This window comes from Scardinius erythrophthalmus (genome assembly GCF_964197995.2).
Source record: "Scardinius erythrophthalmus genome assembly, chromosome: 11".
Classification (NCBI taxonomy): domain Eukaryota; kingdom Metazoa; phylum Chordata; class Actinopteri; order Cypriniformes; family Leuciscidae; genus Scardinius; species Scardinius erythrophthalmus.
Genome location: NC_138231.1, coordinates 35608501 through 35632175, shown reverse-complemented (window position 1 = coordinate 35632175; position 23675 = coordinate 35608501). Strand labels below are relative to the sequence as shown.

At 41.5% G+C, this 23675-nt stretch overlaps 1 protein-coding gene across 4 annotated transcripts in view; it reads right to left on the bottom strand.

Moving 5' to 3' along the window:
- Positions 1 to 23675, bottom strand: part of palld (palladin, cytoskeletal associated protein) — a 90758-nt gene that overhangs the window by 33364 nt on the left and 33719 nt on the right. For all 4 annotated transcript variants that reach the window (XM_081379022.1, XM_081379023.1, XM_081379024.1 and 1 more), the window contains exons 3-11: positions 22480 to 22655; positions 19548 to 19614; positions 17988 to 18105; positions 17432 to 17500; positions 10335 to 10476; positions 9648 to 9671; positions 8425 to 8544; positions 6397 to 6778; positions 3592 to 3627 (exon numbers count right to left, since the gene is read on the bottom strand). In XM_081379022.1, the coding sequence (XP_081235148.1) occupies positions 3592 to 3627; positions 6397 to 6778; positions 8425 to 8544; positions 9648 to 9671; positions 10335 to 10476; positions 17432 to 17500; positions 17988 to 18105; positions 19548 to 19614; positions 22480 to 22655 (1134 nt within the window). The remainder of the gene's footprint in view (positions 1 to 3591; positions 3628 to 6396; positions 6779 to 8424; positions 8545 to 9647; positions 9672 to 10334; positions 10477 to 17431; positions 17501 to 17987; positions 18106 to 19547; positions 19615 to 22479; positions 22656 to 23675) is intronic.

Below are 23675 nucleotides of genomic sequence, written 5' to 3'. Positions count from 1 at the left end.
TCACATGATCCTTCAGAAATCATCCTAATATGCTGATTTGGTGCTCAAGAAACATTTCTTATTATTATCAATGATGAGAAATTTGTGCTGCTTAATAGTTTTGTGGAAACCGTGATAAAAAAAGAAAGTCAGGACTCTTTAATAAATAGAAAGTTCAAAAGAACAGCATTTATTTGAAATTGAATATGTAAAAGTTTTTAGTTTACCTTTTGATCAATTTAATGTGTCTTTCCGAATAAAGGTATTTATTACTAAAAGAAAAACGAAAAATAATAATAAAAAATGAAAAAATTCAGACTGACCCCAAACCTTTTAACGGTAATGGTAACGGTAACACCAATCAACTTTTTTTTCTTCAGTCATGTCTCATCTCGCCTAGTGGTATACAGTCTTCACCAACTGGTATCAGAACACTTTCAGTGCTCGCTTACTTCTCAAAAATCTTCAGATATTGGTGGAGTGGTGGTATCACATAACCACTCTATGCTGATGCCAAGAAAAGATCCAAAGCCAAACAGACAGTACATTTACGAAAACACACACCGTGTTCTCATGAAGAATTAAAGTAAATTTGATCCAGTGAAAAAGATGCTTCAAACACAAGGTTTTCAGAAGGCTCTCACACAAAACCTACAGCACAAATCTAGTATAATCCAGCTTTAATTCAAAGGGGCTTTTGTGAAATGTCTCACTATCTTAGCACACACATTCATCAACCTGTACAGTTGATATCAGATACCACCTGCTGCGTATCTTTAATTCATCATACGCACACAAATACATACAGAAAATGGACATATGCGACCCTAGAGCATAATGCAGGCAGTCTTCTCACTTTCTGTCTCTGTGTTTCTTTACAAGCTCCAGGTGTTATCATTTCAGTGTGGTATGGACTTTACACACTGTGAAGCAAGTTCCCATAAAACCCCTGTGATTTCAGCCCAACAAGATCGTAAATCAGAGGTGCACACAACCATCTCTCTTCTTACACAGATGCTCCTGTAAGAAATTGTAGTCTGCCTCGACCCAGATTCCACTCCAAAATATATTTTAGAATGAGCTCATCCCCAAAATGGCTTAATTATCATAGAGATGAAAGAAAGTCAAGTTATATTGTCTCTTCACCATTTGGGTTGATCACATCCTGAACAAATGGTAGTCAATTGTAGAATGGGACTGGGTGTGGGACACAGAGAACTTTCTCAGACAATGGGATGTCACAACTTCATTAACATCCTGTTGCAACAAGATCAACTTAATTTACATTAAGAACAGGATAAAAGGTTTAAGATTTGGATGTTCTGGGTTCATTCTGAAGGTGCTTGGTGTACCTTGCCACTGCTATGCTGTAATAAACTTCATTTTTGAGATCTTCGACGTCCACATCATTTTTTCTTGCACTCCTCTGAAAATAAAACTTTGGCTGTAACAGGGATTTAGTTGCTCAGATAAATGTCACAATTTGAGTAATATGCCTTCATTATAAGCTTAATTTTATATGCCATATTTGCCTCAAAATGGACCCACAAAGCCTTTCCTCTTGGTCAGCTGCAGGTGAACACCCACCAAACACCCTGTTCATTCACACCTTCCTCTTTTTGGGTCTATCTCTCTGTCCCTTCCTGTGCTGAAGGACATTGGGCCCTGTCTATGCCATCAAAGTCTGCCAAAACACACTGTGTGGTTTCCTGTATGGCGTGTATCCCCGCAGGGTGTAGCGTCAGTGGTAGGGAGAGCGATAAAGGGATCAAATGTGAAGAGATGTTAATCAAAGTTCATAGTGCAAAGGTGTTAAACGTTAAAGGATGTTCACTCAACACTTGGTTAGAAACAATGAAGAAGCACATGTAATGCCCCACCAACATAAATATGTTTAAATAATTGGTATAATTATCAGCTGAGTCAGTGTCTCCATGTGAGTCTTATTTAATTTAGCACTGAATGTCTTAAAACGCTTACATTTGGGTGAAAGTTGATAATAAATAATTAGTAAGAGATATTATCAAATAAAATAAAAGGATAGTTCACGCAAAAATGAAACTTCTGTCATCATATACTACTCAGAAATGCATGACTTTATTTCTTCCGTGTAACACAAAATCTGTTATTTCCATGCATTTGCAATGAATGTGGCCTGGGACATTCACACTTCAAAAATGTTGCACAAGCACCATAAAAATCATAAAAGTGGTTTGTGTGCTTTTAAAGTCATACAATAATAACACAGACTGAAATTTAAGTAATTATTCACTGATTTTCTTTAATCATTGAGCTGAACTCAACTGTATTGGTCTGATTTGTAAAAGAATCATTCAAAGTTTTGTGAACTGAATCAACTGATTCACTTAAAAAGAATCTGACTCAAAAGAATGATTTGTTCAATAAATCAAACATAGTTACTTCTCTCATAACTTTCAGTGAATAACTCGAATATAGTCCATGAAGACTCGTAATATAGTCCATGAGTCATCTTCTAGACCACTTTTATGATTCACTTTTATAATTTTGTAGCTTGACAGCCCCAGTCCTCATTCATTTCATGATATGGAAAAGAGTAGCCAGAACATGTTTAAAAAATGTAGTTGTTTTGGGTAAACCGTTCAAGATGGACTAGATATATGAAGGGGGAAAATTTTGAGAAAAGAACAACATATTTGCAAGCGAACAAACAACTGCTTCAAAACAAAGCTTTTTAGTAGGCAGCATCATATTGATTTTATATTTCATTTTATATAACATGCCTCACTGTTGTGCCAGCAAATGTCCAAGTCCCATCGCTGAAACATGAGACCAGGTGAAGTTTATCACCCTTTTACTAGTTTACCCAAAGAACATGACCAGAGCTGCAAACTCATACTTTCCACTTGTCCTCTAATTGCTTTACGGCAATTCTGCAAATAACATAATCACAGATGTAATTGATAAATCACTGTAACGCTGAAATAAAGTTGAACTAAAGGAGAACTCAAATCACAGGGGACCTGTAAAAGATAAATGTCTGCAGCTACAACGTGGTCTTAAATCCCCACTTCATCATCCTATTCAAAGCACTAAATGTGAACAGCAAGTATGGGAATATCCACAGGAAATCAGCTGGAATGTGTAAACGTGTTTGGAGGGTCACAAGGCAAGGTTCAGGTCCGTTTGTACCCGGAGGATGCTAAGAGACGATAACATGCCACACAGCATGTAGAAATGACCTCGGGGTAATTATACAATTATGAAATTCCTGTTTTTACAACCAAATGACATGGTGAAGTGACTAGTGCTGGGTAGAGAGCAGTTGGATGGTGTGTGTTTTTTTGATGGGGTGGAGGTTCTCATTATCCGCTCCCCTGTTGCGCCGTTTCTAGCGGTTGATTTGTGACGTTACGGTGGAAAATCTTTTGGGGAAGCAGCTTTTTAAGGCAACAATTTGCAGAAGCTCAAGCAAAGACAGGGTTTTGCCAAACGGCATGCCATTTAAACCTCAGCTTGGACCTCGTCCACAACTAGAAACAATTTTCCTTTCATAGCTAACACATGCCTGTCAAACCCACGCACATAAGCGTTATTCACACTCAGGTTGCATCAACCTATTCTTTGTTTTACCTTTCATTTGAGAGGTCGTCTGCTTGCTCACTTGATCTGGAATCACAGAACGGATGGGGAGATGTATGGAGAAAAGTCACGAATAAAACCACAAGGACTAAATGTTGCCCTGTATTCCCAGTACAGCATGTACACAATGCAAAGCTCGCCATTTACATGATTTATTGTGTATACACTAACAAGAATGCACACAATTTACTTTTTTTTTTCTCTTTCTTCCCAACATCCACCCACTAAACACACACATGGTTGTAAAGAAGAAAAGGCATCTAAATTAAACGGAAATCAGCTAATAGCCACAGAGACAAACAGCCCTTAAAGGCTTTTCAAACAAATAAGTAGTCCTGTGTAAAGGTATGACCACAAGAGCCTAAAGTCACATTCACACACACAAACATATTTCAATGCCACACACAATCCAGACAAGATTACAGAGCTGAACTACATTTATATACAGTATAAGACTGACTCTGCCTAGAATCAACAAAGAGTCCCTCCCTCTGAGACACTTTTGCTTTTATGTTGCTGCAGTTCACGTTTATGTCATCCTTTGATCATAGCCAGAATAAAAGTTTATGTAACAATGCTCTTTTACTTTGCTGTGAACTAAAACTTTTAAATAATATGGTAAATGTTATGTTGCTTATGTTTGCAACATGTCATCCACTTCACAGTTTACATCATTACAACTGGATCTCACTATGTTAAACGATGTTTTTGTCAAATATGTAGTTTTAGAAAATATTATCGCTATCATGTGAATATTTATTACATTTGTCATATAAAAAAGTCCACAGATCTGAAGTACATCACATTAACTGCTCCAGGTTCGTTTCGTGTAACAAAAAAAGGGGAAAAAGGACTTGCGATTCAGCAGCTGATAAACAGCAGCTCTGAATGATTCACTGACCGGGTGATTCTGAACAGAACGGGTTTTAGCGTTTAAAAGCTGGATCAGGATAGGGAATGAAAGACTGAATGTCTTCATTCAGAGGCAGCAAAAACGCCAGTGCAATGGTGAAACACATCTGGCGCATGTTTACAAAGAAAAACAATGGAAAAGCAGCCCTGCATAAACGCACTCTGTGTGCATGAGTTTGAGGCTATTTCCAGAATCTTTTAGACTGATTCATTAAAAAGAATCCATTTTGAGTCATCTGTTCGGGAATTGGACATCAAGGCTCGTGTTGTGTTCACAGCTGTGTTCAGGACACATCAGCACACGCTGTAACAAGTTTTCCTAACTAGATTGTAAATAATAAGATTGTCACAAATGTTTATTTTCTGCATTTTTGGTTTTAGTCACAGGTTTAGGATCTCTGTACATAGCACATTTGTTAGGAACGGTATAGTTTGGAAGGTCACTGGGAATCTTTTCAGGCATGTAAGTACTGGCTTGCCCTGCATGTTAATGTTGTGCCCTTGGGCAGTGCACTTAACCTTATCTTGACCCTAAATTTAGGGATGTTGTCTTTAAAAACTGGAACAGTGCTAGTGAGAGTCAAATTGCACGTACTGAGTAATCTACAGCCAACTATCTTGAGGCATTGAACATTACACCAAAATCCACTGTCAGATCAGTACTCACTATAACCCATGATAAATGATAAAAAGAGAGTGCAGTATGAGATACATCTAATACAAAAGATCCTTCTGAAATCTGTCTGGAGTCATAGCACAACTGCTAACACATATGCAAACACATACCGCACACACCTCCCAGTGATTTATGGCACGCGGCAATGCCCGGCCTCTGACATGGTGATAAAGGGACGGAATGCATTTGTTCTCTAAGTGGGGCTTTCCCATTAAACCACCTACTGACATACAGTACGTAGGCAGCTGGGGTAGTATATCACCACAGAAACATTGGTAAATGTTAACACTTTTGATCAGAATCAGAATCTGTTTATTTTACTTAAAGTATATGTTTTAAGGTTTGATGTTGGTAGGATTTATAAGAAATATTATAAAATATGCCAAAAGATGCATGTCAAATAAATGGTAACACGTCAAATGAACCCAAATTTGCAGTATTCATGACAAAATATCTGGATGACTCATTGTGCATCTGATAAACACTCTACAGGAGTCAATTTGTAAATGGAATGGCAACACAGCTAAAATCATATGGTCAATGCTATAACAAGTTTTCGTAATGTTTTCTTATGCACTTATTTGATCAAAAATGCAGTAAAACAGTAATATTGTAACGTAATATTGCCATTTAAAATAACTTTTTTATTTGAAAAAGAAAAAAGAAAAACTTTTTAAGGTTAAACTTAGAAATAAATGTTCACCTGCTGCCTTAAAAACTTGAGTAAACTCAAGTGAACATGAGTAAACTCAACTTAAAAATGACCTTTGTTTCACCTAACAAATAGTCAAGACAATGGATTATATTAAGTTAAATTTTTGAAAACTTATAAACTTGAGTTCAATGGAGTTAAAGAGAAGAAATTAGCTCAAATAACTTTTTGATTTTGCAGAGTTAGAAGCATGGGTCAGCATGTTTTGTTGATCCTGGAACATTCCTGTCTGAAAATTTCCTCCTAAACATATCCCTAACTTAACATAACTTATCCCTAAAATCAGAGGGAAATGATAGGTGAGTAACACTGATGTAGAATCACCTAACCCTGGTTTTAAGCCTAAACTTGACATAAACTGTAAACTTGTCCCTCAAATCTGATTGGTTGATTGAAACATTGTTTCAAAATCAACAAAGATGTGGATACACAAATATGCAGTACTTGGTGAAATCAGATTCTGTGATGATGCACAAGATTCAGCTGCAGTACTCACAGTTTAGGTTTGGGTTTGGTGGGGAGAGGTGGAGCCTTAACCGCTGAAGGTGATGGAGGTGGAGCCGCTGTTTCCCTCACACTTGAAGGCGATGGTAGATTCTCATCTGGTGGCTTGTTTAAGGTCTGACCGTTTTGTAGAGGTCTGTTGGGTAGACTTTCATGAGGCTCTGTACCTGTGGAGACCTGAACAGGCAATGCAGTGATGCTGGGCCAGATGTCCAGCTCGTTGATCTGGAAGGCCTCAGCACTCGGTGGGGTTTTTGGTGGGACTTCCAACAAACTAATCTCAGTGGGTGGAGGAGGTGGAGGCGGGAATGATTGGTTGTCCTCAAACACACTATCGTCCCCAGATACACCGTTGCTGGGAAACTCTTCTGCAACTAGAGATACAAGATGACAGAAGACGTACAGCTCATTAAAGGGTGAGAACAGATTACTTTTCCTATTAAGTGTGTTGAAATCCAGTTGGCCCACATCACAATCCATTTCAGTGGAATAAAGAAGGAAATAAAGGTCTGAATAACCAGGGAAATTAGTTCCTGGTTTTGTCACTGTAGAAGCAATAGTGTTTACAATGATTTAATCCTCATTGCAAAACACCAACACACCTACAGTGGGAGAAAAAAAAACAACCTTATAATAACTACCTATAAGGGATCAACAGTTAATCCACAGCTAAAATGTAATCCTTTATTAGACATGAAATCTGTCTTAGATTGTCTCAGGTTTACTTAAATGGCTCTGTAGTAAACTTGAGGCTTGAGGACTCCTGGAAATATGAGTACACATAGTATAAACATTCATCCCTCTTCTGCCTTTGCAATGTGACATACACAGCTATCAGCACATACTACATCCTCACTCCTCACCCCACACTCAGATCTTGGAGTGATGTAGACAGGACGTGGCTGGTTGAACTCATGTAATTGACATGTTTTCAAGATGTACCACACTGGGCCCCATAACATGTCATCAAAAGATCACTGATGGAGTTGCTATGCCTTTTTGGAGCCGGTATTTTTTGTTACTGCTTTGTAAATGCATTAAGTCATTACAACTCCTGTGTTACATCACTAAAATTTACTGCTTAAAATGAGAGGTTGCTGTAATGTTGAAACTATTAAGTGGCTGTTTACTTTGGTTAATTGCATTTGTTTTCAGAGGTTTATCCCTATAGCCTCCTTTCAAACAATGTCATATTTAATACACTCAAACAAAGGAATAATTGACACAGAGAATAAACAGGAGTCATTCATTTTGTGCAAAACTCTTTCTTATGGTCATCACTAAAGTATGTTTTAAATCATTCGTACAGTATATAACTTTATATATATATAAATATACACACATACACACAACTGGTCGAAAGTAAGATTTGGTTTATATATATATATATATATATATATATATATATATATATATAAAAGGATATAAGGATGCATTAAATTGATCAAAAGTGGCAGTAAGTACAACTTAGAATGTTACAAACAATTTGTTTTTAAATAAATGCTGTTCTTTTGCTGTTCTTTTTAACTTTATTTTCATCAAAGAATCCTAATTTTTTTTTTTTTGAAAACTGTTTTTAATACTGATAATAAGAAATGTTTCTTGAGCATCAAATAAGCATATTAGAATGATTTCTAAATGTTCATGAGACACAGAAGATTCAGTTCATTCATCACAATAATATATGATTATTATTAGTTTTTAAAATTGCAATAACATTTATCAGTGTTACTGTTTTTATTATATTGATTAAATATATGCAGCCTTGGTGAACATAATGAGAACAATAACAAAATCTTACTGACCCCAAACTTTTGACCGGTAGTGTATACATTTACAGTCTATAAGATAGATATTTGTGATATATGAATGTTTGATCACTGTTTTTCTTTTTACATGGACATAAATGGATAAATTTTAACCTCATTCTACCCCAATGTTTCACTAAAATATTTAAATATTTACATGGCCATTAACTTTGATCTCAGATATAGTCATTGTAAATACAGTGTAAACGCACCTGGTGTGACAGTGAGTTGTGCAGTGCTGTTAACTGAGCCGTATTGGTTGGTTGCAGTGCAGCAGAATAAACCTCCGTCTTCAGGGAACGCCTCTGCAATTACCAACGTGCAGATTTCCTCTGCAAGACCAATCACAGAAGCCATCAATTACAGAGTCATCAAGATCACAAGCAATATCAGATTAGAAATAGATTTAGTTAATTACACTGTGACACACACATAAACTTAAATTATTACAATGAATTTAACAACAGTCCGATAATTCAATGCACAAGCTACTGCAAATGGCCAGTTTTACAACACAATCTATTGCAGTCAAACAATGCTATCTCCAGAAACATGAGAATCACATAAATATTGCTTGTAATGAGGAAGGGATGTAGACCGGTATTAGACAATTAGATAGACAGGTGTGGTGAATCTAGACAGGTAATTGATGGTTACAGAGGTGATTCAATAGCAGAGAGAAATCTGCTGCCGCAGACACAGACTGTGTGTCTCATTCCTTTTCCTTGTTTCTCATGAGGTGATTCAGTAAATTGCGAATACTACTTTGGGCAATAGCAAGGGCCTTGACCCCTACACATTGGGACACTGATGACTCAATTGCCCACAACATCATTAAGGTTACATGGCTCGTAAATCATTTGTTTATCATACATATTCGTTTTCGCTGTTAAAATGAATAAAACCATTACGAAATGTGCTCACTTCTCTTTTCTGATGACTTTATGACATTTCTGATAAGTGTATGGAGTGAGTGGCTGATATTCGCAAATTTGTATGCAATATGGGAATTTCTATTGAGAAATTCCGTTTTAAATGACACAGGCCTAGAAATTAATGACTCCCACCCACCCCCAGCTGTGTACGTCTTTTGAGACACTTTTTGAGACCGATTGAGACACACCCAAAGATAGAGGTGAGCGTTAATACTCTTAGAGCAAGAAGGTGAGCCATACTCATGTACAGAGAAAGTATGTGACTCATTAAAGGTTTAACCCCAGGTGCTGATATACATTCGTGCCGTTCATTTGTTCTGTTATTCAGAGATTTTCGCATATTGCATGCATAGCGATGATGTCATGTCATAAACATAGAGCTTTCTGACAGGCTAAGAGAATTATCATTTTGATAAATCCACATGTATCTGAAGGAAAGTGTTTTATGAAGGAGTGAAAAGAGGGGAAAGTGGAAGCAGGAGTAAATATAAAAGACTCACCGGGTTCTGCTGCAGATCTTGGCTCTGATGAAAGAGGGATATGGGAATTGAGAGAGAAAAACAAAAACCAACACAAATGACTACATATCAGTACATCGATAAAATAGTTTAAATAGTTACTCGAATAGAAATTTCGTTTTGTTCAAAAACCCAGATGACTTGCTTTCTTCCCTGGAACACAAAAGGGGGAATTTCGCTTCCCTGATAGCAGAAGTTGAAACATTGGGAATAAAGACATGGCTTGAATCACTCACTATTGTCTGTGCATTCTTAAGAACCAATGACTCATAAAATACTGCGCTTCATCTGCTTGCTCTGAGGCACAAGTAATTTATTATGTACAAAAAAGGGGCTACAGTGGCCTCCCCAGTTGCCTCCAGAAACGTCCATTTTTATTATTAATACTTTGCACAGTTTCCCAGGAAGTGACACTTTTTTTTAATCTTGAACACATGGGATGGAAACAGTGCTTTATGCGCAATGTTTTATGTAATACACCAAATTTTTGCAATTTTTTTTTTACATAAGAAACAGAGGCGATCATTCTGATCTATGTCGATTGATGGCAGTCAGCGTCTAACACCATTGTGGTATTGGTTTTTAGAGTACAAAAAGAATAGCAATACTAACAATAGCAAAGAACTACTGAATGTCCCTTTAAATGGTTGCCTGAGTAGTTCCTCTTACTTTTTTGCAGGATGCGGAAGTCAGGGGAGTCCTGGATCTCCCGGCCCTCTCGAAACCACTGGACCCGCAGAGGAAGACTACCTCTCACCCGGCACTCCAGAACCACCACCTGACCTTCAGATGCCTGTGCGTCCTGCAACATCTACAGAACGAGAAACACAAACTGAGAGGTAAACACAGGGAAAGAGGAGAGACAGATGAATGGAAAAACTGAAGTGACAGATGAAAAGGTGTAAATCCACTAATTCTGCTCTTTCTTCAGCACCTCTTTCATTCCCATGTACTGTACATACTCTTTCAGGCTAAAGACATAACAGACATAGAGGTAAGAAGCTGTCAGCAACCCATAAAAGTAAAAAGGCGGAGAGTAGTTTGTTTATATGTGTGTGAGAGTTGCTTTCTGTTGTGTGTTCACTCACTTTGAAGCTTTGTGTATGTGTGTGTAGCATGCTTAGTTCCCTTACGAGAACGTTCTCTCGTACTGCGTTGCAAACGCTATGGGAAAACTCCTTTTCTCGAGAATATTGAAGCCTTTATTTTAAAACGCATTTGCTACAGCACAGGCTAGAGCATCAGACCCACGTGAGTGAGCTGATAGGCTGTGCTGTGGGCAACTGCACGAACCAATGGCGGATAGACAGAAGCGCGCGAGCCAATCAGGGCGCTTGGCGCTCTGTCACTGTCAAGCGCGCGAAACTACACGTGACCATAACATATAAATACAGATAGAATCCGCCATTTGACAGATTTAATCTCCTTCAGCTCGACTCACCTCGTCGCTGATTTTCTCCGGTCGTAAGAAGCCCTCGTCGTGGAAAAGTCGTCCAGCGGAACAGCTTCGCATCCAGGCATCTCGCCAGCTGAGCGTTTCCCTGTGGCATCCGACGAAAAATTATATCCTTTTCATTGCATATTTATCTAAAAGAGCAAACCGCTGTTTTCACAGCGCGGCATAATGCCTCTCTCCATCTGTAAGAGCTGCGGGGTCTCCCTGCATGCATCCGACGGACACACCCAGTGTGCGGCCTGCCTCGGCCCTGAGCACGCCGAGGCAACGCTCATGAAAGGCGGCTGCCAATTCTGCGACGGGATGCCTGTCTCCGTTCTCCGTTCAAGGCTGTCTTCGACGGTGACCGATTCCGCCCACCTTCCGTCTTCGGCGCCCCACGAGCCCCGTAGGAAGAAGCGGCGCGATCAGAGGCGTCCTGAGCGCGGTGAGTTTAGCGAGTGCACGCCGGGCCTTTCTCCTCGTGCCTCGCCCACGCCTTCTTCGCCTGTCCTGTTCTCTCGGAGCGAGCAGCGCCCCTCGTCTGAAGCGGCTGGACTCGTCTCTTTCGGCGCATCTCCGGATGACGTCGATGACGCACTTTCTATGGCGGCATCTGAGAGCGAGGATTGGTCGGGCTCCGCGGACCCCGCCCCCCCCTCTCAGCTAGAGTTTTCTGATACTCGAGCGAGCATTGACGCCGAACTTCTCCGTGTCATGTCTCGCGCTGTTGACGAGTTGGGACTCGATTGGCTTTCTCCAGCTGAGCCCGCCAGAAGCCGCCTCGATGAATGGTACCTGCCGGGGCGCCAGCAGGCCCCTCGTCAGCGCGCCGCTCCATTTATGCCTGAGGTTCACGAAGAGCTCACAAAATGCTGGCGTGCGCCCTTTTCAGCGCGAACGCGCTCATCCGCCTCTTCTACGCTCTCCACTGTTGACGGCGCTGAAGAGAAAGGATATGTGTCTCTCCCCCCACTGGAGGAAGCGGTCGCTGCACACTTATGCCCCCCCCCACTGCAGGTAGTTGGAGGTCTAAGACGGTGCACCCTTCTAAGCCGTGCAGAACTACTTCGGCCATTGCCAGCCGCGCATACGCTGCCGCCGGTCAAGCCGCCTCTGCACTTCACGCCATGGCGACGCTTCAAGCCTTCCAGGCCAAACTTCTCCGTTCCATGGATGTGTCAGGCCCGGACCCAGACACATTTAAAGACCTCAGGAGTGCCACGGATCTGGCACTGAGGGCCACGAAGACCACCGCTCAAGCCCTGGGCCGCAATATGGCCAGCCTAGTGGTAATGGAGCGCCACCTCTGGCTAAACTTAACCGAGATCAGGGACGCGGATAAATCTGCCTTCCTCGACTCGCCCGTCACAGCCTCAGGTCTCTTCGGCCCATCTGTCAGCGGCTTCGCCGATCGCTTCACTGAAGCTCAGAAGGCTTCCAGCGCCATGAGACACTTTCTACCAAAGCGCTCCAGCTCAGTCCAACGGCGCCCCAAGAGCACGCCGCGACCTGAGAAAGTGGTGTCCCAGGTCCTCCAGCCCCGCCCAGCGGCTGAGACCAGTAAGCACATGAAGCCAGCGAAACGGTTCCCGTTCCCTAAGCGCCAGGGCCCGCGGCCGAAGCTGACGCTCGATCACGAGCCCAAGAAGCCGTCCTAACCGGCACAAAGAGGGGTCACTGTCCCGCTGCGGCCGGACCAGCCCCAAAAATCGCTCGACTACTGCTCACGGCTCCCTCTTCAGTTCAGGCGGCTGCAGCAGTTCTAAATGCAGTTCATGGGCCCGTCACATGTCACGCACCCCTGCAAACAAACGCTGTTTTAACAGCGACCCACACAAAGCACAAATCGAGCATAATTTCTCACATGCATACATGTCAGTCCGAGCCCCCCACTCTGGGTGTTCCAGATATGATAATGCCTCTAGCTCTGCGGGCTCTAGCTTGGCAAGCTATCCCCGGAGTTTCAGTATGGGTGATGAACATCATAAAGCATGGTTACTCGCTTCAGTTCGCCCGCAGACCACCGCGTTTTCGCACGGTTATACAAACCACGGTAAGGGGCACATTGAGTCATGTCCTCCGCACCGAAGTGTTAAGTCTGCTGGCGAAAGGGGCCATCGAGAAGATCCCCCCTTCTCTGAGCGAGTCAGGTTTTTACAGCCGATACTTTCTTGTTCCAAAGAAAGACGGCGGCCTGAGACCCATTTTAGATCTCAGACATCTGAACAAGGCTCTCATGTCACGGCCGTTCAGAATGCTCACGACCAGACATATCCTGGCGCAGATTCGCCCAGGCGACTGTTTTTTCTCAGTAGATCTGAAAGACGCTTACTTTCACATTCAAGTGAACCCCCACCACAGGCCATTCTTGAGATTCGCCTTCGAGGGGCAGACATACCAGTACACAGTTCTTCCATTTGGACTGGCACTAGCGCCTCGTACATTCACGAAGTGCATGGATGCAGCTCTCTCCCCCCTGAGACAGCGGGGAATGCGCATCCTAAACTACCTCGACGACTGGCTCATACTGACCCAGTCGGAGGCGGAGTCACATACTCACAAAGCCTGGCTCCTCAGCCATCTAGAATGTCTAGGGCTCAGGGTCAATGTTGCAAAGAGTGTTCTGTTGCCCAGCCAACGTATCACGTTCCTGGGAACAGTTCTCGACTCCGTACTTATGAGAGCATGGCCCACACCGGCCCGTGCTCTAACGATTCAGCAGCTCACGGCATCGTTCATAGAGGGCTCTCTTGTACCCCTCAGAACGTTTCAGAGGATCCTTGGCCTGATGGCCTCTGCATCATCAGTACTCCAACTAGGCCTACTGCGTATGCGTCCTCTTCAGCTGTGGCTGGCTCCTCTGGTACCACCCCACGCCTGGCATTCAGGCCACTTGATTATCAAGGTGGACCAGCGCTGTGTTCAAGCCCTGGCCCCTTGGAAAAACGCCAGCTGGTACCAGCAGGGCGTAAGCATGGGGGTAGTTTCAGAGAGGAGGATGATTTCAACAGACGCCTCCAACTCCGGTTGGGGAGCTCTGTACGAGGGCAGGCCTGCCTCCGGCCTCTGGTCGAGCTCGGAGAAACGCCTACACATAAACTGCCTCGAAATGAGAGCAGTTTTTCTAGCCCTAAAAACATTCCTCCCATACCTGGCGGGACACCACGTGTTGGTACGGACGGACAACATGTCGGTGGTCTCTTACATAAATCGCCAGGGCGGCCTCAGGTCCCGCAACCTGTTTGCCATAGCCTCACAGCTCTTGCTATGGGCTCACACCAATCTGCGCTCGCTCAGGGCAGCTCACGTGCCAGGCACGTTGAATACAGGAGCAGACATGCTCTCTCGGGGCAGAGTTCCCCCAGAGGAATGGTCTCTCCACCCTCAGACAGTTCTCCTACTCTGGGAGGTCTTCGGGAAGGCAGAAGTAGATCTTTTCGCCTCAGAAGACAACTGTCAATGCCCAATCTTTTTCTCAAAGAGCAGGGATGCGTTGGCCCACGACTGGCCCAACCTTCCTCTCTATGCGTTCCCCCCGGTCTCGATGCTCCCTCAGGTCATCGAACGGATCAGGAACACGAAAAGCGCAGTGCTATTAGTAGCTCCTCTCTGGCGGACCCAGGTTTGGTTCCCAGAGTTGATGCAGCTGTCTGTAGCAGACCCGTGGCCAATCCCAGTGAGGCGCGACCTCCTGACTCAGGCCAACAGGACAATCTGGCATCCCCGTCCCGACTTATGGGCCCTACATGTATGGCCACTCAACGGGTACCCCAGAACCTCCCAGAGGGCGTCCTGAATACTATAAAGGAAGCTAGAGCTCCGTCTACCAGACACCTCTATCTCAGTAAATGGTCAGTGTTTTCCAGCTGGTGTTTAGCTCGAGACCTCGACCCATACACTTGTGAAGTACCAAGAGTACTGTCTTTTCTACAGGAGATGTTGGACGCAGGTCGCTCCCCCTCCACTCTCAAAGTGTACGTGGCAGCCATTGCTGCTTTTCACGTATTGGAAGCCGGGGCCTCCTTAGGAAAAAGCGACCTTATAGTTCGCTTCCTCAGGGGCGCCAGGAGGCTTAACCCGCCTCGGCCACCGTCTGTTCCGGCCTGGGACCTCTCCTTGGTCCTGCGGGCTCTTAAGGGACCTCCCTTTGAACCACTTCAGTCAGCTGATCCTAAGTCTCTCTCTCTGAAAACCGCCCTGCTTCTAGCACTGGCGTCAGTAAAGAGAATAGGGGATTTACAGGCGTTGTCTACCAGCGCTTCCTGTCTGGAGTTTGGTCCTAATGACTCCAAGGTCATTCTTAGGCCAAGACATGGATATGTTCCTAAGGTGCTCTCAACTCCGTTCAGAGCCCAGGTTATTTCTCTGTCAGCTCTCCCCTCCTCCGAGGAGGATAGCGATTCTCTCATGCTTTGCCCAGTCACAGCTTTGAGAATTTATCTGGAGCGTTCGGCCTCTTTCAGACAGTCTGAACAGCTCTTTGTGTGTTTCGGGGGCCGATCCAAGGGCCTCCCGGTCACTAAAACCACACTGTCCAGATGGATAGTTGACGCCATTGCCCTGGCTTACACCTCACTGGGCCTCTCTTGTCCCATAGGTGTTAGAGCTCATTCCACGAGAGGTGTTGCCTCTTCGTGGGCTTGGTCAAGTGGTATTCCCATTGAAGACATTTGTGCGGCGGCCGGCTGGTCCGCTCCGTCCACATTTGTGAGATTCTATAAGCTGGATGTCCCTGCTCTGCAGACATGCGTTCTTTCTGTCTAGACTCTGGCTCTGTGGATCCAGACTAGTTTTGAACCATGGTCACTTGGGTATTCCCATCTATAGCATATGTGCGGCGGCCGGATATCCGCTCCGTCCACATTGTTGAATTATAGCTTTAATGCCCTTGCTTGTAGCTACAGTTCTTCTGTCTAGACACTGGCTCTGTGACCCAGTCTAGTTGATATTGAACACACGGTTTTCACTTTGTGGGCTAAGTGACTGGCTCTGGCCAGATCCGATGAATTATAACTTTAATGTCCCTGCTTTGCAGTTACAGTCTTTTCAGTCTAGACTCTGGCTCTGCTGACCCAGGCTAGTTTGATATTAAACACACGGCTATCACCTTGTGGGTTAAATGACTGGCTCTGGCCAGTCTTTATTACGGATAATTGATGGGCCCGATGTTCGGTCTCTTTTTATCCTGGCTATTCTGTACTTCCCGGAACTCTGGTGAGTCAGAGCGGCCAAAAGATTAATAGCACGGCGTTTTAAATGGAAACGTTCCCATAGCGTTTGCAACGCAGTACGAGAGAACGTTCTCGTAAGGGAACGTACTGGTTACTTTCGTAACCTCGGTTCCCTTAGAGATAAGGGAACGAGTACTGCGTTGCCTTGCCGTGCTATTTTTCTTATGGCAGGTTTGTCGCTTCAGTCGATTATACCTGTCAAATGGCGGATTCTATCTGTATTTATATGTTATGGTCACGTGTAGTTTCGCGCGCTTGACAGTGACAGAGCGCCAAGCGCCCTGATTGGCTCGCGCGCTTCTGTCTATCCGCCATTGGTTCGTGCAGTTGCCCACAGCACAGCCTATCAGCTCACTCACGTGGGTCTGATGCTCTAGCCTGTGCTGTAGCAAATGCGTTTTAAAATAAAGGCTTCAATATTCTCGAGAAAAGGAGTTTTCCCATAGCGTTTGCAACGCAGTACTCGTTCCCTTATCTCTAAGGGAACCGAGGTTACGAAAGTAACCAGTACGTTATGTGTCTAGCATGCTTGACGTTGTTATAGGTTTATTTAAAGTCAAGAAGTACGTCAATATATACAGCCATTTCATTTGTGTGCCTGTTTGTTTAGGACTGTGATGATGATTCAAAACTATGTATTATAAAAAGGCACATCCTTCTCATTAGAAAGATTAAAGTCTCTCGGAATGAAGATGGAGTGGGATGATGGGGGTCTAAAAAAACTAACTTTTATCTTTAAGGAGGTGGAAAATTATTTTGCACATTGAGAAAACATAGCATTTGGCATTGAAGTCTGAAGCTCTGCCTAGGCCTGCTCAGAGCACTGAATCACATGAGTCACAAAAAAAAGTCACACACACACACACACACACACACACACACACACACACAGAAAGAGAGAGCGAAGAGGCCCTGAATAATTTGGGAAGGGTCATACCATGATTAATTCACCCATTTCTCAAAAGTTTTGCATGTACATGCAGATAGAGATATGTGTGTGTGTGTGTGTGTGTGTGTGTGTGTGTGTGTGTGTGTGTGTGTGTGTGTGTGTGTGTGTGTGTGTGTGTGTGTGTGTGTGTGGCTGGCCATGTCATTACCTTAGTGAAGCTAGGGGGCGCTTTGACAAGAGCATCACTGGCATAAAGTGAGGAAACTGGACTCTGGACCTGAGGGAGAGAGAGACAATAAGTGTGGTTACGATGGATCTTTCCAGAGAGTGTGAGTTTTTTATAAGTCCATCTGCTGTTGTCATTCCTAATGAGTCTTCCAGACATATTTGAGCATGTGCATTTCTCTGTCATTGAAGTAGATAGCAGTCAGTAAAAGTTTCCATAGAAGTTTACTAAATCTGACAAATCTGCCGTGATGACTTTTAATGTCCCCGACAACCTCCATAGCCACTTGTTAGCAAACATTTTGTTCAAGACACATAAAAGCTTTGAAAAATTAATGAGTGGGGGGTATAACTGACTTTTTTTATTGTAGACTAAAAACGTGAAAACATTTTGAGGTTGTGTTACCCACAGACCTTATTTCAGGCATTTAACCAAAAACCCATTCAAAAAGCTCATTGACTTTGGGACAATGGAACTTGCAGCACTTTTTAACAGTTTCGGCGCAAAAATTGTGTATGTGTGTGTGTGTATTTCTTACTCTCTGTGGTGTAGAAGAAAGAGGTTGGACTAGCGTGGAGCGGTGAGGTTGGCTCTCTGAGCTCTTTGGTGATGATGTGTGAATCGTCAAGGAAACTGAGCTAGTTTTCTTCTGTGCCCTGAGAGAACATATCAGCAATACTAAAACAAACCTCATTCAGACCTGAGAGAACATATCAGCAACACTAATACAAATTCATAATTAAAAAAAAACATTAAGATGTAAAGTATAGGACACCTCTCACATCTTGCAATATTCATGCTTTGAGTCATCCTGGCTGAAAGTTAAAGACATTTTCTAAAGCTATGACAAGCGAATCAATCTTTTTGCTCCATCACAGTCTATTAACATTTCTTCCCATAAAGTTACAGTTCATTATATGTGACCCAGTTAAAGAGGTGCCGGAATTTTGGGGCAAAAATACTCAAACAGCTGGGTTGTATTTGCCTCAGAATAGGTCAGTGGTCAGAAATTTGTTCCAGCGCTGGTCAGGGTTATTATAGGTAACTAAAACTAAAACCATAAAAACATTTTAGTTACTTGAAATAAAATAACTGTTAACTATAATAAAACAAAATATAAATATCTTATTTCAGCTACTTGCCAAGGAAACATTTCTAATTTTCTTTGAGCTTAACTTGATGTACTAAATACTGATTTACTAAAATAACTAAACCGACAACTGAATCAAAACTATACAGACAAAAAACTACTAAAACACAACAGAAGTTCAAAACTTTAACTAAAATGAAAACAAAAGTGGAAAAATATAAATAAAACATTACCGTAATAAAAACTATAATAGTATTTTAGTGATACTTAAATAATACTGGTGCTGGTGAATAGATGTCTACTATGAGAATGATATCATATTTGAATGCTATATCCACATATAATCAGCCTTTACAGGTTCATTTAAAGTCTAACAGTGTTTGTCTGACTTTCAAAACATTAGGTTTCCAACAGCAAATATATAGAATGTAAAATGTAAGTTAAGAAAGGTTAACAGAATAATTGCTCTCTAACACGCACCAACTTACACACATGTGTACAGTACATCACTCCACACTGTATGAATTTTCACTATGCAGTTTGCACCTTATAAATGACTTTGGTGCCAATGAGAGCGTAATCCCAAATGGCTGTGATGATGTCAGAGGCAACCAGAGCCAAGCGCTTAATAATTTGTGTAAACAGAAGGGGAAGACTGAGAGGCCAGCAGAGGCAAGAGAGGACAGGAAGAGAAATGAGCAGATGAGTTCAGAGGTGACTGAAGACAGTTCAAGCAATGACACAAAGAAATAAGGTTAGACAACACGATTCCTAAATTCTTGATTAATGGATTATTGGCAGTTTAACAGCCTTGGCTATTATTTAAGGTCAGTTTAAACCCAAAGAACCTACCATGTTCTTCGCGGTGGAGTAACATGAGCCTTTATGTCATTGGGTGAATTAGGGGCTATTAGATAATGCATAGTCGAGGGCAGTAAAGCTGTCAGCTGAGGTCTGAGTAAAAGGGTTGAAGGTCATGCAAGGAAGAACATGCTGAAACACACATACTGTGGCATGGCTCCAGACCTAGACTTCGACACGGATCCTTCACCTTCTGAGTCTGAGGAGGAAACACCTTTATGGAGAGAAATACAATAAGAAAATGAAAAAGAAAAAAAATATATTGCAATTCCTGGTTTGAAACATGTTCGGCTGCAAGCTGCCTTCATTTTACTGAATGATATTAATCCACAATCTGACCTGTGATGCAGCCTGAAATCAAACCACACCATGTTCTAGCCAGTACTAGCCAGAGGAGAACTGGCCCCCCGACTGAGCCTGGTTTCTCCCAAGGTTTTTTTCTCTATTTCTGTCACCGATGGAGTTTGGTTTCCTTGCCACTCTCGCCTCTTAGTTGAGGACACTTAGGGCCAGATTTACTTAAACAGGGCAAATTAACGTCTGGTTTAAGACATGCTTTTTTAGGCAAATAATGCTGCAAATACCAGTACATTGAAAAGTGCAAACCTTAGTAAATCACCTTGCATTATTCATTTAATTACTCTCCTCCAATAAATTTTGCAACTGAAATGTAAACTCCTACAAATGCATAAGGTCAGCCGCAAAAATAACCATGTCCACGCCTTTTCAGAGCTCATTTTTCACCGCGTGCCTTTGGTAAATCTTGACAGTAGTTTTTTAACGACAAAAAATAACATTTACTGTAAGTAAATCTGGCTCTAAATATTCAGCAATATTATTGATTTGACCGCACTGACACTATCAGATGAGAACTGAACTGCACTGGATGATGACAGCACTGTTTTCTGCAGACCTTCTTTATAGCTGAATTGAACTCATTACATAATTGATGAAAATTACACAGTTATTGAACTGAACTGAACCAACATAGAACTGATCTGATTTCTATGGAAGATTGTTTCCGCCACTGAATAAAACATTTTAAAAGATAATTGCGACTTTTTATCTCACAATTGCGAGTTTACATCTCGCAATTTTGACTTTATTTCTCAGAATTGCGAGATATAAAGTCAGAATTGCGTGAAATAAAGTCAGAATTCTGAGATATAAAGTCAGAATTGCGAGATATAAAGTCGCAATTGCGTCTTATAAAGTCAGAATTCTGACTTTTTTTCTCGCAATTGCGACTTCATATCACGCAATTCTGACTTTATATCTCAGAATTCTGACTTTATATCATGCAATTCTGACTTTATATCTCGCAATTCTGACATCTTTTCTCAGAATTGTGAGATATAAAGTCCAATTCTAAGGGGAAAAAAAAGACGGACTTTTTTTTTTTAACCTTAGAATAGTTTATATCTCACAATTCTGACTTTATAACACGCAATTGCGACTTTATATCATGCAATTCTGACTTTATATCTCCCAATTGCGTGATATAAAGTCGCAATTGCGAGAAAAAAAGTCAGAATTCTGACTTTATAACACGCAATTGTGACTTTATTTCACGCAATTCTGACTTTATATCTCGCAATTCTGACTTTAAAACACGCAATTGCGACTTTATTTCACGCAATTCTGACTTTATATCTCGCAATTCTGATAAATAAAGTCAGAATTGCGAGATGTAAACTCGCAATTGTGAGATAAAAAGTCGCTTTTATTTTTTTTTATTTTGTGGCGGACACAAGCTTCCATTGATTTCAGCTGAATAATGACACTGTTGTCTTTTTAGAGATGCTTTACAGCAGAATTTAATTCTGTTTGCATCATTGAATCATTTTCCTGTTATCACTGTAAAGCTGATTTGTAACAATCGTATTGTATAAAGCACTATATAAATAAAGGTGACTTGACTACTGTTAAAGTACAGAGTACCTCAGCAAATTTGTGTTGGCAAAATCATTTCAATAAGAAACCATGAGAACGGGAGTTTCGTGTAAGGGTGAAAAAGTTCCCCACGCAGATTTTGCACGTGTTTGAATTGGTCACAGCGTTGACCAATAGACAGTTGCTTGTTCTGAAAGTGACTTCTGTGTGACCTGTAACTTCTTAATGGTTTATTGGCCATCAAAGACAAACAGCCTAACAGCCTTGGGTATTATTTATGGTCAGTTCATACCCAAACAACCTGCCGTGTGCTTTGGGTGGAGTAATATGAACTTTTATGTCACTGGGTGAATTAGGGGCTATTAGATAATACACAGTCAGGGCCGGTTAACCTATCAGCTGAGGTCTGAGGTCAAAGGGTTAAAGGCCATGTGAGGACAAACATGCACACATACTGTGGCATGGCTCCAGACCTAGATTTTTAACACAGAAGCACTTTTAAAGTTTCCATGCAATTTCCACAAAATGTTGCTAATGTGATCGCACCATAATACTAATAAACATAATTTAACGTGTAAAATACAATTACTTTGTGGTAAGGTAAGTAATTATTTATGTTTTCATTTTAATGAAATTGTATGAATGTGAAATGTGGAACAAATCTTTCAGTACAAAATAAAAAAATGTGTAAGATAATTATTTAGGCATTATATCTTGAATTAAAACCTGTTAACAAATTGAAGCATAAACTTCATTAAAAGGATAGTTCACCCAAAAATGAAAATTCTCTCATCATTTACTCCGAACCTGTATGAATTTCTCTAGCTGAGTTTCCTGTATAAACACAAAAGAAGATATTTTGAAGAATGTCGGTAACCAAACTGTTGATGGGCCCCATTGACTTCCATTGTATTTTTTTTCCACACTATGGAAGTCAATGGGGACCATCATATCTCTTTTGTCCATCAATATCTTCTTTTGTTTTCAGCAGAAGAGAGAAATTCATACAGGTTTGGAACAACATGAGGGTAAAATGATGTAAATGATGACAGAACTATGCCTTTAACAATTGTAAGTCTTATGCTTATAACATAAAAAAGAAAATAAGAATTTCAAGTAAATGTATATTTTTTAAAGGATTTTTACATATTTTTTAAATAATTTTGCGACGTAGCTGGGAGCTCACCTTCAATATAAACCTCTGCAGAGGTGTTGTCTGCTCCCAGTGCGTTGGAAGCTACGCAGGTGTACCTGCCGGTGTCGTCTTCAAATGCTTCGGTTATCACCAGAGTGTGCAGGTCACCATCACGGCAGATCTGAATATCAGGGCAGTGGTGCAGCTCCCGCCCCTCACAAAACCACCTGTGCAATTAAAGAGAGAGCCGCATGTCAGTCAAATGGTGTAGCCAATTACAGAGCTATAATATTTCTAATTAAATCCGATTAAGCTCTGGTCAAAGCAATCATTGATTCCTCTCTCAAAATAATACAAACACTGAAAAAAATGGAAACTGTGAACTATTAATCCAACAATCAAATCTGTAACAGTATTAAGTAGCATGGTTATACTGGAGGTCTTTTGTAAGAGTGTGATTTATGTGTGAGAAATTGGCTAAATAAATGTAGATGAACAACTGAGGTCATGTTTACAGTAAATCCACTGTCCGCTTAGTTTGCTGCAATCAATTTTCTCTTACAGTCTCAGTGTGTGTGTGTGTGTGTGTGTGTTTCTGGTATCACTAATCCCCGCCAATGCTCTCATCTCAGGGTGAGTCAGCTCTAAAGAGACAGAGAACAGATTTCCCTGATTAGACAGAAATTTCTCAACTCATCAACACTGAACCAGATGATTCGCTCTTTCATCAAAACCTAAAGTCACCATGTAATCAAAATGGACAATTCTTTTTTTTTTTATGGAATATTGCATTATGAATGATTTATTTATTTATCTGTGCACATCATTTAAAAAAAAAAAACATCTACCCTCGTAATCTTTTAAAAAAAAAGATCTCTTTTCTACTCTGATGACGTGTTTTTGGCGCGAGGATGGGACAACCTTTCACACATGATATTACAGCAAACTACAAGGATTCAATGATCCAATCAATTCCTGCCCTCGGATATACGTCACAATCTGGAAGAAAAGACTATCGCTACTTCCTATTCATGCCGACTTTAACATTCGGTGTTGGCAGTCAAACTGTAAAGGGTTTGTGTATGTCTTTATGGTGAAGTATGGAATGTTAAAAAACGTATGTAAAGTATGTAATTGCTGTGCTATAAATTGCACCAAAATCAGTTAGATTGTTTTCAAACAGGTTTTCGGCTATCCTGCCATTAGTTGGCCAAACAGATTCCACTGCCCTCAACTCATCATGTCAT